Here is a 14,705-nt window from a genome sequence, read left to right as displayed (position 1 = left end):
GAGTGTGTGAGAGGGGAGAGACAACAAAATCCTCCCCTCTAATGCCAGCATCATTACTACTGCTCTAACTCCCCAAGGCCCTCCGCTGGCTGGCAGTTTGACTATCGCTGAATACAACTGACAAACAGACCGAATAAAAAGAGAAAAAATAAGAAAAAAAAGAAAATTCTGCATCTCATTACTATTTCATACCCACGTTTGCTGTTGATAGGCAGCTCTGTTTTAAATCAACAGAGACCAGAGAGAGACAGAGAGAGAGAACGAGAGAGAGGGTGAGTTGATAAGAATGCAGAGGGGAAAACATCATAAGCAAGAGGATATGATGGTAAAAAGACTAAAGTAAAAGAAAGAAAGGGCTAAGCACCCATGGGAGCCTTTGTGTAGAGCCACTCAGTCTGGGGAATAATGCCGCCCTGTGTAACGCACAGAGAAGAAACCAGCGCTCTCACACACACACGCAGAAAGTAAAGCAGTGCCCTGAGGCCCATGCAACACACAGGTATGATAAAAGATATGAGAAAGCCTGATGCAAACTTACACACACACACACACACACACACACACACACACACACACACACACACACACACACACACACACACACACACACACCTACAACTCTGTCTCCTTAATTCTTTTCATTTTCCAAAAATGAAAGTGTCTGTTTATGGAGAGATGAAGCTTTTATTGTAACTAGAGCCTGACTGATACTGGATTTTTGGGGCTGATAGCGATATTAGGGAGTAAAAAACATCGGTCAATAATCTTATGTTATACATAGACACATATTTTACACTTATTAAACACTTGTGACAAAGATATGTATGGAGGCATGATATGTTACAGTGTAACAATAAACTTCATTGTATAAAATGACATCAGTGCACTGAAACAGCAAACTTTAAAAAAAATTTAAAAAAAAAAAAAAAAAAAAAACTTTTTAAAAAACTGAGCAAAAAAACATGAACATATACATTAAAATTGAATTTAAAAAATGTATATATAATGTTGCCTATATAACTTTAAAAAATGAATCAGCACATATCGGACAGCATATATGCTGATACCGATACATATATGATAGGCCAATAACGGCTGATTAAATCCTCTGACCGATATATTCATCAGGTTCTAATTGCAACAAAAAATATATGTAACAAGCTCATTCTGAAACGCTAAAAATTGTGGTGCTGTACACGGCAACATGTCTGGTGCTTGTAGGTGCTGGTGCATACCGATCATGCTGTTGAGAGAGAGATCCTGAATCCTTTTCTGGTTTGGACCCAGCCGAGATCCACAAAATGACACAGGGGTGTAGAGTGGCGACAGACCCGAACTGACACAGAGAAAGAGAGAGAATATTAATCAAATACATCGTGAGAGCACGACACACATTTATTATGGGAACCCAGTGAAAAGGGGAGGGGGGGGGGAGTGATGAATGAATATTGCTTGAGAGAATGATGAGTATGATCCACTCTTTAAAATATTACCAACCCAGAGGGAGACAGCGGCACTTGTACAGAATGAAATGTGTCACGAGTCTTTGTATTGATTAAATGCTTCTCAATTAAAAAAAGAGAGGATTTCTAGAAAAAAAAAAGTTTTCATGTGAGCTGCAAATTGTGATGGAGCTTGACACAATCAGGCCTTAATCTATAAACCACACAGGTGCAGCAGAGTGAAGTGTCTCAACCTAAATAACTCATCCCAATATATCTCTATGTGCTCAGCACTCTGTGACAACACATCTAACTGAGAGAAGTTTAACAGAAATCGAATTCATGTCTAACCTAACTTCGTTTTAGGATTTGCTTTAGCTTTCAGATAGAAACACTGGGCATCAGCCAATCACAGGGAAGCACTGGAATATCAATTTAGTGTAGTGTGAAAGTCGAGTGATTGCACCTGAATAGTCCTGAAATAGAAAACCTTGGAACTTCAAGCAGATTAATTTAAACTATGCAGGTTTATAATATGGTAATACATCACAAAGTGGTGCTACAAAAGTCAAAACATGCTATCTCTCTATTTAATGCTAGGGCTGTGGATTTTGCTTGTTTGCCTGAATTAAATTGTGGTTTTCTCACAAGCTGACAAACCTCTCTCTGCCTCACACAGGAAGCCAACTTAAGAGAGAAATGCAAAACTGCTTCTTCAACAGCAGCGAGGGAGAGCTCCATCAAAGGGAAGCAGGGCTCATCAATGATAGTTAAAGTCACTGCGCACCCTACCTGTGACAGTCACTATAAGAAGACTATATTTAGGTCAGAGGATTATGTAGTTTAAAGTCAGTTTATTTAAGGCACCCTACAAAGTATTAAAACCTTCCCCTGCCTTTTAGGCCACCGCCTGAAAAACTGTGTGTGTATGTGTGTGTGAGTGTGTGTGTGTATACCTTTGATTGGTGGGAGCCCTGCCAGTGTGGGCTTTTAGCTCCCACAACATGACCCTGCCGTCGCTGACCGTGAGAGCAGCGTTGTTTTCGTTGATAGGGCAGATGACCATGCGATAGGGCCGGACTGTCTTGGTGACTCGGATAGCATCGCACTGAGAGCGCAGGTCGTACACAAGCTCCTGCACATTCTGCTCTGGATCTGGAGGAGAGAGGGAGAAAGAAAACAGAAGGGGGGATAAGTGTGTTAGAAAGGATCGTCTGAGAGGGAGAGTGATGAGAATGGAGACACAAATGTAGGATAAGACATTGAATAAATGCTAATAAAGGAAAAAATAGATAAGAGCGGATGAAAGAATGATTGCGAGACCACTGATGATGAGTTTTGAGTAATTGTGAGAAGAAGAGTAGTGAAGTTGAAGTAAGAGGGGAGGATTTAAGAAGATAAGAAAGGAGGACAGGAAATAAGAGAATAAATGAGTATGTGAGAGACTCAAAGAAATAGCAGAGAAAGAGAGAGATGGGTAGACAGAGATTAGCGTGGATGAGATAGCAAGGAGAGTAAGTGAGAGGGAGAGAGCGAGATTTGGCGAGACAATAGGCTATAACACTGAGCCGAAGATAAATGAGACAGTAAGAGGCTAAATGCCCACTGGAGCATAGACAAAGGCTACAGCCTCTGACTGCAGTGCAGTTTGGCTTAATGGATGATGACTGGAAGGCAGCACAGGAATGAGAGTGGTTTGTGAGGGAGGACAGTGCTACTAACATGCACTGTATGTGTGCACATGAGCGTGTGGAAGGGGTTTCCTACCTGATGTGTCTTCAGGAACAGTAGTGGAGCGACACACTCGAAGGGTGATGCACCCGTTCTCATGGAGACAGTACAGGGCGTCCCTCTGAGCACATGGGATCACCTAAACACACAGAGTCAGGGAATCAGGTGCTGATGTGGGAGTTCATTATCAGCTTTGCCAGCTGTCTTTGGGAGACTTACTGCTGAACAATTGGTACTTAGCATGTGTAGTTTTATTTCAACTTAGTAGACACACAGATGTTAACAAAACCTAAGCTGAATCAAACTGTAACCCCATATGTCAGTCTGTTTTATTGTCATTTAAAAAGTATCTGAAGAAGTAAACTTCCATTTGTTAGTCATCACAGAAAGATGGAATAAAATAACAAGTTGTCATGTCAACAACTCGCTTTTATAATCATAAAAATATTCACTTTTAACAAGACTGAATGAGAGTCTACAGTGGCTCTCTGAGGCTGTACAGCTTTGCTTTGAGCTAAATGCTAACATCAGTATGCTAACAATGACAATGCAGAAATTTAGCAGGTCAGATATAATGTTCATCTGTTGACTGTATTAGTGTAACATATTAGCATACTAACATTTGGTAACTGGCACAATGTTATCTTTTGAAGTATTTTATGATAAAACAACCTGAAGTGTTGACCCAACGATGGTGCTAGAGGGAAAGTCAGAGGATCACCAAAGTTTTTAAGGTTCATCCTCTGGGCACCATGGACATTTGTACCTAATTTAATGGTAATCTATCATACAGTTGAGATATTTCAATCTGGATTAAAGTGACTGACAAACTATGATGCATAGATCCAAGCTGGTGGCACACAAGAAACGCCAAAGTCAGAAGGATTCATTCTCTTGGGACTATAAATGACAGTAGAAAATTCCATGGCAAATCCATCGACTGTTTGGACTACACTAGTGGAACCGATTCATCAACATGTTCTCAAGGCCTTTTATCATTTTCACATTTGACAATAAGGAACAGATGGGGACCAGGAGATTGGATCAGTAAGCCTACAGCTTTTGTAATTAGTGGTATTTTCCATTTATCATTTTTTAATTCTGAGCATCCTTTGTCTCTGTTTCAACTTTGCTGCTCTTTTGCAACTTATCACCGTAAAACTAGATCCTGCACCTCCTGCATCCTCCCCTCAACTCCCCTCGCAGTCACGCACTACATAGCCAAAAGGTCACACCTCACATCCACCTAAACCCCCCCTATCCTCTGTTACATTTTTTAGACAGTGAGATGAATTAACACTGTGACTTCACAGTGACAGAATTTGTACTGAATTGCATTACATCCATAGCTACCGTAGGTGCATCCAGAGGCAATCCAGTGTTCAATATGCACATGTGTACATGCTAAGTCTGTCAATGTAAAGTATAAATGTGTAGCTGTTTGTATCTCCCTGTCTCTTCCTGGTTTATGGAGCTTCCAAACTCCAGCTTGGACATTAGCTACAGCTGTACCATCAGTCATGCAAATTGGCTGTGTGACAAGCACTTTATAACACTTAGAGAAGGGAGGCGTTGCCGCACTGGGCGGCTGAGTAATACCCCTCTACTCCTGCTCTGTGACTTTAGGACTGACTCTTTGACAAAGCCTTGTTCTCTTACTTTGGAGTGTTTAACCACGGAAATATGTATTAAAACCGGATCAACGATAAGCTAAAGTAGGTATGACTTACGGATGCATGGTCAAATTTAGAACTGAACACAATTCCACACACACACACAGAAAATTTCAATCGACCATTGTGATGAAGTGAGGAGCAGTAAAATGGTCAATGCATGTGCATACAGGCATGAACTTCAAAGTTAAACATTTAAAAAGGAGGAAATTATGGCTCAAACTGAGTAGAACCACTGCAATGAAATGCATGAGATCTACTCATTGTAATAACAAGCCTCCACAATGGTCATTCCTTCACAGGCTGACACAGAAAGTTGGGAGTGAAAGCGTAGTTAACAGAGTGACACAAAAAGACAGTGTCTGTTCCATTACTTGCTCTGCAGCCGTGACAAATCCTCTATCTAATACCCGCACAGAATTCATCAAATTCCAATTAGAAATCCAGACTCCAAAAGAAAGGAATTGGCATCTAAAAGGTCACCGGTGCTGTTGAATGTGACTGCGGAAAGGTACGAGAAGTCAGACGATATGCGTGCTGGTGAGGTTTTCTACCGTAGCTAAGAACTGCACGGCCCCGCTGTGCAGTCATCAGACCCTAATGACGTGAGCACGGAGGGGGAGGAAGAGAAGTAGAGAACTTGATCATTCACGGCAGGGGGAATTGGCTTTTCGGGAGAATCATCCATTTAAAAAAAAGACAGATTTTTAGTAAAGCTCTCAGAGTGGTGCAATAAAAGTAGAAACTGTGCACGGGTTCATTTGAGGGGAGAGAAAGATGGTGCTGCAGGAAGCATGTTAGAGTGAGACAGCACAGCCATCCTTTCCTTTATCTTACCTAGACCAACTAAAGCAGCAGTGCAAACATTTAGCAAGCTGTGTTTGCTCATCATTTCCTAAATGCACTTTCCATCACATTTAAATTAATTTTAAAAAGTCCATGCAATTAGCGCCATGCCCACCAAAACTAGGTTAACTCCTTTTACATATGGTTTCCACAAACTCCATCAAGCTCTACTAAAATTACGCAGAATTTGTTATGCATATACAGACTGCCTCTCACCTGGACGAAGGCCACTCCGGAGCGCTCGATGGCCACCACGCCCACTGTCTGGCTGAGCTCCAGGTCCAGGATGAGGATCTCTCTGGGATAAAGCAGCAGCATGTGGTTCCTCTTGGATGGCAGGTAGGACAGCTGCAGACAGTCGTTCAGCGTCACCGCCTCAGTGCTACAGGGCAGCAAAGAAAAAGAAGAAGGACATGGGGAAAAAAAGAAAATCAATTCCACTGTCAGATTATTTTCTTGACTGGAAATTGTTGGCATGTACTCTTAGAAAAAAGGTTGAGCTAAAAGCCTCAAACCAAATAATGTATTTATTGAAAAATTAATTCACATTTCAGAGATAATTATGCCCTTGCCTCTTCCTGAACGTTCCCGGGATTCAGCGTTTTCTGCTTTCACTGTCTCTATTTTGCATGCCTGTTGTTCTTCTGCTCCCAGCTGTAACTCCAAATTACTCTGAACTTAATTAAACTTGCCTGAACTCGACGTACTGTGCACACGACATGTCGAAAAAAGCAGAGAGAAAATTGTAATACCTCGAAATTGAGGTCTAGATCACCTGACGTTTTGCCATCCTTTATACTCTAGACACATTACCCAAAATATCATGAGACACGACTGTAACAATGCGCACGTATTAAATATGGAAATATTCACACCGATGTGCTGACGGGTTAGACGGTCTTACACAAGTTTAATATCAACTCTCATTTTTAAAGATCCACTTGATCTTTATTCATGCGTTCCCATACAGCAGGCTGTATGAATTAGTTATTACTGTTGTGGTCTCTGAGTCTCAGGCAAATGAGGAAGAACTTTAAAGTGTATTTGGTCTAATGACGGTAGGCTGATGAATTAAGCAGGTATTGGCAGCATCAGACAAAAATTATTCATAACGCGAGTCCTGAAAATGTGAAACTAAGTCTGTTATTCGCTCAAACTTAATTCATGTGTTTTTAACTAGTTAGATGGTCTATTACTCATGCCGGCAGCCGAGCTCCCATCCCTCCGCGTGACAACAAAGCAGTCACACACGCTTAGCGGTTCAGTAGAAAAATGAAGAACAAAGCAACGATTTTCACTGAATCTGTGATCGGCTCCATAGCTCATAGCTCATTCCTCTCCAGGTCACGGTGAGATCGAATAATAGAGAGACAAAACTTTTTTATAACACAATAGAGACGGTTATCATCTTGGGGAGGCGTAACAGATAAAAAATTGACTCAGCAGAGTAAGCTTTTAAAAAGGAGTCGCTGAGCTAAATCACGACTGTTACCAGCTCACTGAAGTCAGGCGAGGCAGACATACAGGGCTGAAATGTCTGAACCACAAAAGGTAGAATATCAGACTGAAAGAGTGAAAGAGACTTCTGTGTCTTGGATGTTGAAAAAAAAAAAGAAGAAAGTGACAGATCTTCAGAAAGAAAAGAGGAAAAACAGAAAAATAAAAAGACAAGTCCTAAGCTCAACCCCTCCCCAAAATATCCCACTGTCCAATTCATGAAGCATCACACTCTCCTCACGTCTGTCTTTCTCCCTCTCTCTTTTCTGTGACCGACTGGCATAAAAACTCATAAGTGGTAATATACTGTCATGTACATGAATCAAACCATGTTTATACATTATGTAGTCACCTCAGCTTTAGCCTCTGACATCTTTACAATAAACAATAAACTAATACAGCTTTACACTGGCAGGCAGAGGTGCATAAATCATGACTTTGGCTTGGATCTACAAGCAGCACCAAATGTGTGCATAATTACATTTTATAATTTAGGCCCCCTAGTCTTGGCTGACAGAGGACCAGCAGCTGGAGATGGCTCACCACAGCAGGGGCATGGAAAAGCTAAGATGAAACTAAGCTTCAAACCCTCAGAAAAAAAGGAGGAAAAAAACCAAAAAAACACATCAAACAGATGGAAAACTGTTACTATAAAACTACTATAAAACGTGTTGCTCAGTTTAGTTGCGAGCTTCTAAAATTCATGACCTTCTTGAACTTCAGATCTAATTCTTTGAGATTTTTGTGGATTTTTTGGTATGTTTTTGAAATATGAAAAGTTCATCTTCCACGACCGCTTAGTTTCTCATGTCTGCTGTTGAGGTAATTATTATTCTATTTTTTATTTATGTTTTTTTATGTCTAGAACTTTAAATTAGAAGCAAACCTAAGCTCACATCAATACATTAAATAAGTATTAGGTTGCCTTGGTGAATAATATATTTGCTTTTATACTGAACCTCATTACTGGCATTCATATTCAAAGAGTAGCTGCTAAATTTCTGAGAATTTAAAGCATTAAAAATATATTTAAAGTTTCTCCATCTGCATGTGTGTGTATGTGTTCGTGTGTGTGTATGTATGTATGTATGTATGTGTGTATGTATGTGTGTATGTGTGTGTGTATGTATGTATGTGTGTATGTATGTGTGCATGTGTGTGTGTGTGTGTGTGTGTGTGTGTTTAGTGTATGAACAGGCATTCTTGCATGTCAGTGTGCAGCCAATTCCTGTCATCTTGATAAAGGAAGCTAATCTGTGCTGGCTAACAGCCAGATTAATGGCTGCTTGATGAGACACTAATGTGCATGATACAGCACCGTATTCAATGAGTTTCTGATAACAGTATGGGAGAGCAAAATCTTGTTTAAATCGCCCATCTATCAACCACAGGCAGAGAGAGAGAGAGGAAAGATACTGTAACACCAAACATGATAAAACACCCAAAACCAACACAGAGACACGGGCAGACTGGAGTAATACAGCGTCTTCGAGAGAAATTAGATGCAGCGTGAAAGGTGAGGGAAGAAGGTGTCACATAGCAAGAGAAGACAAAAGAGACTGAATTGGACACGACAAAAGAGGCAGGAGAAAGAATAAAGACAAGTAAGATTAATGGAGTGTTTGTTATTAGAGAGGGTTGGGTGGGTGGACAGAGCGGCCAGGGTGCTGCTGCTATAAATAAGCTTGTTTGACAGTCACAAGCGCTCAGGCAGGAAGCTGCCAGTACATCAAACAATGCTTTGGTCCTGATCTGTCGAAAAAAAAATTTAAAGTACGTCTCATACTATTTCCCAAGTTAGTCACTTAACGGCATTAAAATTAGGTTAGCCTTGTGTGTCTCAGCATTAAAAAAGACATCAGTAATATTTCCTTCTATAACATCATCTGTGATAAATGACTTGATTTAAAACCTGATCTTAACTGATAGGGAAAAGTTTCAACGCCCGTCTTTGTCAAATTAATCAAGCCAAAATCTAGACGGAACAAACTCTTCAAAGGATGGGTTGCACGAAATGAAAAAAAAGGAGGGGAAATTAAATTCAGTATTAATTTCACATATTTAAGCCGGCCATTTCATTCTCTTACACAGAACATCAGGTTTAGAAAATCTTTTAATTCATTTAGTTTTATCGCTTCCCAAACAAACCAAATGCTGCAATTCAATTCCCACACGTCAGATCGCTTGCTGAAAAAATAGGTGAGCAGCACGAGTGACAGAAAAATAAACAGCGCCAAGCTAGCATCAGCATATCAGCATCTAACCCCCTAACGCAGAATAGCTGACTCAACCTGTTGAGCACACAGCCAAAAATGGCATGTTATTACGATAATGTGCTCCCAATATTATACTGCTTCTTATACTCGGTGGTTTGCAGTCATATCTATGAGAACTCTCTGATTAATAAAGGCAGATATACCCGGTGCATGAATACGTTGTCCAGCAGCAGACGACTAAACATAATTAATGCATGATGACAGGTGCAGATTCACTGCAGACCAAGGGCATATACTTTCACTTTGTTGCTTGCACATGCCCCGGGTCTAAGATAAATTGTCTAATAAAATTATCTCATAGAATTCGGTTTGAATAAAACTCAGCTGAGTTGCCCCTGAGCAACGCCATTTGCTGGGATGAGACTCTTTAGTAGCCAACAGTGGCACTTATTACTGAAAGTAGGGACTTGGGAGATTTTTGGGACTAATATACCGACATTAGTTTGATAGAATTTTAAAATGGTTTAAAATATGGACAAAAAAAATTGCACGGGCAGCTCGACACTGCTGATTTGGTGCCAACATACATTAACATCAAAATAAGCTGATACATTTGTTTGATTAATTTGAAGACTTATTTGGCTTGAGAGTTAAGGCTATACATTTAATGTGAGAGCATTACTACTTAAACTGATTATTAAAGAGGTGATGCTGTTAAAAGATGGGTATGTTTGATGTATTCAATTCAATTCAGTTTTATTTATATGACGCCAAATCCAAACAGAAGTTATCTCAGGGCACTTTTCACAGAGAGCAGACCTAGACTGTACTCTTTATTTTTAGAGACCCAACATTCTCTCCATGAGCAAGCAATTGGCCACAGAGGCGAGGAAAAACTCTGATTTTCTTCCCTTTATTGGGAGGAAACCTCGAGCAGAAGCGGGCTCTAGGTGGGCGGCCATCTGCCTCAACCAGTTGGGGTGAAAGAGAAAGATGGAATGGGGAGAGAGGAGTGGAGAAGCAACTATAACAACAATACTAACAATGCCACTTCACTGCCTAACCCTTTAAAACATTCTGTACATTACATTCTAAAAATAGAGTTATAGAGGTGACTTGGAGGTGTAACTTGATAGTCCTTACGTGGGTTTTTCATTGGTGATGAGCACTTTAACCTTATTGAGGGCCTTCTTAGCTCCAGTGGGGGCTGGAGTAGCAGCAGGTGCAGGCTTGGTGTGAGCGGGGCTTGCGTGGGGGCTGGCGATGTAGACCTTTTTGCCGGCGCTGCCTGGTGGTTTGGAGTATGAAAAGTCTGTGATGAAGACTATCCCTTCGCTCGTCAGCACTGTTGAGATAAAAAAAAGAAGAAAAAAAGAAAAACACAGTGAAGTTAAATATTCTTGTCACAGCTGGAGACACTGCCGGTATTCTATTAGCAACCGTCACTTAGAAAGAGTTCTTGTTTAGTATTGCCTCTTTTTTTCCGAATGAGTGAAGAACTGAAAATGAGATGTTACTAACGGTTCAACAGTTAACATAATAGAATGCCACGAATCTCTCTAGAGGCTCCACGTCGCCTGATACATGTACAGAAATATGCATATTGAATTTTACTGAATATAGCTTAGAGAGTGTATATGTGGGGCGAGGAAATGGGAAACTGTTAAAGAGACAGTGTGCCCTGTTGTTCACCTACATGCCATGTTGGAGGGGTCAAAGGGGTCAAATGAAAAGGAGAGGATGTTCTCAGCGTAGCTCTTCTTCCACAGCTTGGTGCCCGTGTCCCCGTTCCACAGCACGATGTAGTTGGGAGGGTGGACGGCCAACAGCAGATCACGGGACGCATCCTGGTTCCACAACCACTCCAAGTCTGACAGAGACAGAGAGGAGGACAGAGAGGATGTAACAATGACGAGGATGGAGGTATAGTGTATGCCAGTAGGAGAGGCAGAGAGTGATGGTAAGAGCAACTTAATGAAAACAAATAGCTGACAAAAGAAACAGCCTAAATTTCCTTCTTGGCAGAGCTGTCAGAGTAATGCTGGAAAAAAAAAGAATTGATTCATGGCGTTGCAAAAAGGGAGGGGGGGAGAGGAGGAGAGGGTTCCTGATAGATCTTTTTACCTTGGATAGGTTTGGAGTGCTCCTGGATCTCACAGTGGGCAGTGCCGCTGACCACATCCCACACTATTATCTTCCCAGAGGCGTCTCCTGAAGCCAGCCGGAGACAATAGGGAGAGCTCAGGTTGTGGTAGTAGTTTTCTCTGGACCATCTCACCTACAGAAACACAGACAAACACAAACAAAAAAAAGATGCTGATTATCTGGCAGTCGCTATGGAGACATTGCAAGACTTCCATAATGTGTCATTTGTCTAAATAAGATAAACAACAAAAGCTGACGACGACAGCGTCTCCCTAAAATAGAAGATGATGAACTTCACAAGTCACACTACTGATGCTGAGATCTCAGGACTTCTTAATTAACCGTAAAGTGTCATTACATATTTTAGCTACTGTGTGTATACTGTGAATATAAGCTAAAGAGAGAAAGATGCAGAAATCTGGTGAAATAAGATACAGAGCCTGTAGGAACCCCAAAATATTAAAATACATTCTTGTCTTAAAAAACGATAAATGACTCTGTGTTAACATAATTGTTCGTGTCTGTGTGTTTGTTCCTGAACAAGGCATGCTCTTTACGGTAGCTACAGGTTTTTTTTTTTTTTTTTCCAGCAGGCTTTCTTGTGTCAGGCTGGGTGGTGAGAAATGACCTGCTGCTGTGGCTGCGGTGCTTTACAAGATTAAAGTGTGCTTTGGAGTGAGGAATGATAGCCTCGGATTGAGCCGAGACAATAATCACTGCAGAATTTATTGCCCATTATTTACCCTTCTAAAACACTCACAATATATACACCTGCACACGCTCACAATAAGACTCTCCATCAATGCATGAGCAAACACTACACAGTAAAGGAGAGCTGAATGTGTCTGCCTGAGGGGGACGAAAAACAACTTAGCTGAAGGTCACACAATACTAACATTAACACAGGGTGATACAATAATACTTCAGCAGCAGGTGTGTTTTGTGTTTCTCCTTGGAAGCACATTCATCCGCAAAAAACTGAATATTTGTCCAAAACATTTGAAAATATGCACCACAGATAATATTTTTAAGTGGTAGTGGAGTATGAGTCTGAGAGCTTACAAAACACACTTCTATATAGAGGTGCTTAATGTACAACAGGTAATTTATGTTTTTGCAGTCAATGATGAGATATTCTATGAATAATTACACTTTTTATAATTGTGAAAAGACAAAAAGATAGTGAAACAGACTTTGCCTAAAAGTAACATGTTCTACAATTAACTTCTTTAACCTTTATCGGTTATTTTTTGTCTGAAGCCTTTATGTTTCTTTTTATATCTTTTTTTCTTCTTGTAGCTTACAGTGATAAACATTTTACACAGAGGAAAGAAGAGCTACTTAGGTGGCTCACCTTGACCACGTTGGCTTTGTGTTTCTCCAACACCTGTATGGTCTGGGACGTCTTTGGATCGATGATAAGAATGCTGGAGTGACATCCCTGCGCTATCAGCCCCTGCACACCCCTATATAAAAGCAGGAGGATGTCAGAGGGAGAGGATGTTCACAGATGAAGAATAATGAGGCAAGTGTGAGGAGAAGTGAATGCAGAAGAAAAGGGATGGTTTGTAAGTGGGAGATGCACAAGTCCACCCTAAGCAAATTTCCCCATGTGAATTCATATAATTTATTTAGATGAAAACATGAATGAAAGTGGCCATTTGAAGCGGCGCTGGTTTGTATTCCCTGCCTATGAATATAATATTCATTGTAAACTTCATTCCAAATTCCTTCTTTCCTCTCCATCTTTTCAACTTTCATCTCGTCATATTTCAGCATGCATACGCAGCTGGACCGCATCCAGTCACGTATGCACAAAAACCTCAAATCAACCCCACATCATAGTTTGAAAATATGATGAAAGCTGAGGGTGATTTTTATGCAAGTGGACATTAAATGAATGAGTCATGGTGCAGCAGGCTCACAAAATTCACAGATGAAACATGTGTGTGACTCTGAACCAAGATAAGACATAATAAGAGGAACTTATTTAAAAAGAAGTAGCTGCAGCTGAAAAAAAAATCATCATTCTGTCTAGCTGCATGAATGGGAGAAAATGTTTTACCATATGAACCATTCTCAGAAATACATGTAGAATTAAACCTGATTATAGTGAAATCTCTGTGTAAATGGTAATATTTCTGTTAGTTTGAACATTTCAGGTAGATATAAGCCAGTTTTAACACAGATCAGGCGATGTGGCTTTATGAAGTCACACTGCAGTCACAGTCTCTCATACATTTCTGTGCAGATAAGGCTTCAGAAATCCATCAGGCCCAGCAAAATCTCACATCACATGACATGGGATGTATGCTCCTTGTGTTTTGATGGAGAAAAATTCTGCGTTGACGCCATAAATAAAGTCTAGCATCTTTCTAATCAGCATTAAATGGGCACAAATATAACGAAAGGCATTCAATGCAAATAGCAGTTGAGAAACATCGTTTGTCAGTCAGTCAAAATCAACCAGCTATCAAAATGATGCTAACGGCCGAGCTGCAGTACTCACCAATCTACAGCGGTTTTATTCTGCAAATTGAGAGTGCCAGTCAACGTCCGAGCCGCGAGTTTGATGTTGACAGTGTAAGGAATCATTATTGTTGGTCAGTATTTATGCTACATTCACGTTTGTTGAGCATATACCGCAACAATGAATTAGCTTCCGCGGTTCGGCTATGTTATGAATCGTAACAGGAAGTGAAACGGTGTTTTTTAAATATAACGTCGTGTAGGAACAAATTTCAGCCTGACAAAGGTTCCACATCAGATTATTCACTTTTCTCGATGTGGAAGCAAAGCTGCTGATGAAACCAATACATTCTCTCAAAAATCGAAATCTTTGAAAATACTGGTTTAAAAAGTGATAAATTAACTTCTGAAACAAACAATAATATTTTCCCATCATTATATGGTTGTATACGTTTGAAATTTTTTGAAACAATTGTTATTTTGGGCTGGTGCCACACGGAAATTTATAATCACCTTTATAATATCTGTTTGAAAGCAAATACTTCTCAATTTATTTTATATAATGTTGTGCCACAACATTCAATACCAGTATAAAATTGTGGCCTTTTCATTTTCTTTGTTTTATGAATGAAATAGAAACTACACTTTTTATTCTAGAGCACAAAATAATATAAAACATAATTTGG

General features: G+C 40.2%; 1 protein-coding gene across 1 annotated transcript in view; it reads right to left on the bottom strand.

Moving 5' to 3' along the window:
* Positions 1–14,228, bottom strand: part of wdr11 (WD repeat domain 11) — a 52,689-nt gene extending 38,461 nt beyond the window's left edge. Inside the window, exons 1-9 of the mRNA XM_062430582.1 lie at positions 14,060–14,228; positions 12,905–13,016; positions 11,530–11,683; positions 11,102–11,275; positions 10,549–10,750; positions 5,909–6,074; positions 3,210–3,312; positions 2,399–2,597; positions 1,236–1,336 (exon numbers count right to left, since the gene is read on the bottom strand). Coding sequence (XP_062286566.1) covers positions 1,236–1,336; positions 2,399–2,597; positions 3,210–3,312; positions 5,909–6,074; positions 10,549–10,750; positions 11,102–11,275; positions 11,530–11,683; positions 12,905–13,016; positions 14,060–14,145 — 1,297 coding nt within the window. The 5' untranslated portion in view covers positions 14,146–14,228. The remainder of the gene's footprint in view (positions 1–1,235; positions 1,337–2,398; positions 2,598–3,209; positions 3,313–5,908; positions 6,075–10,548; positions 10,751–11,101; positions 11,276–11,529; positions 11,684–12,904; positions 13,017–14,059) is intronic.
* Positions 14,229–14,705: the final 477 nt, after the last annotated feature.

The sequence above is a fragment of the Scomber scombrus genome, chromosome 12, assembly GCF_963691925.1.
Source record: "Scomber scombrus chromosome 12, fScoSco1.1, whole genome shotgun sequence".
Lineage (NCBI taxonomy): Eukaryota > Metazoa > Chordata > Actinopteri > Scombriformes > Scombridae > Scomber > Scomber scombrus.
The sequence above is the reverse complement of the archived record's forward strand: the minus strand, read 5'-3'. Positions and strand labels throughout refer to the sequence as shown.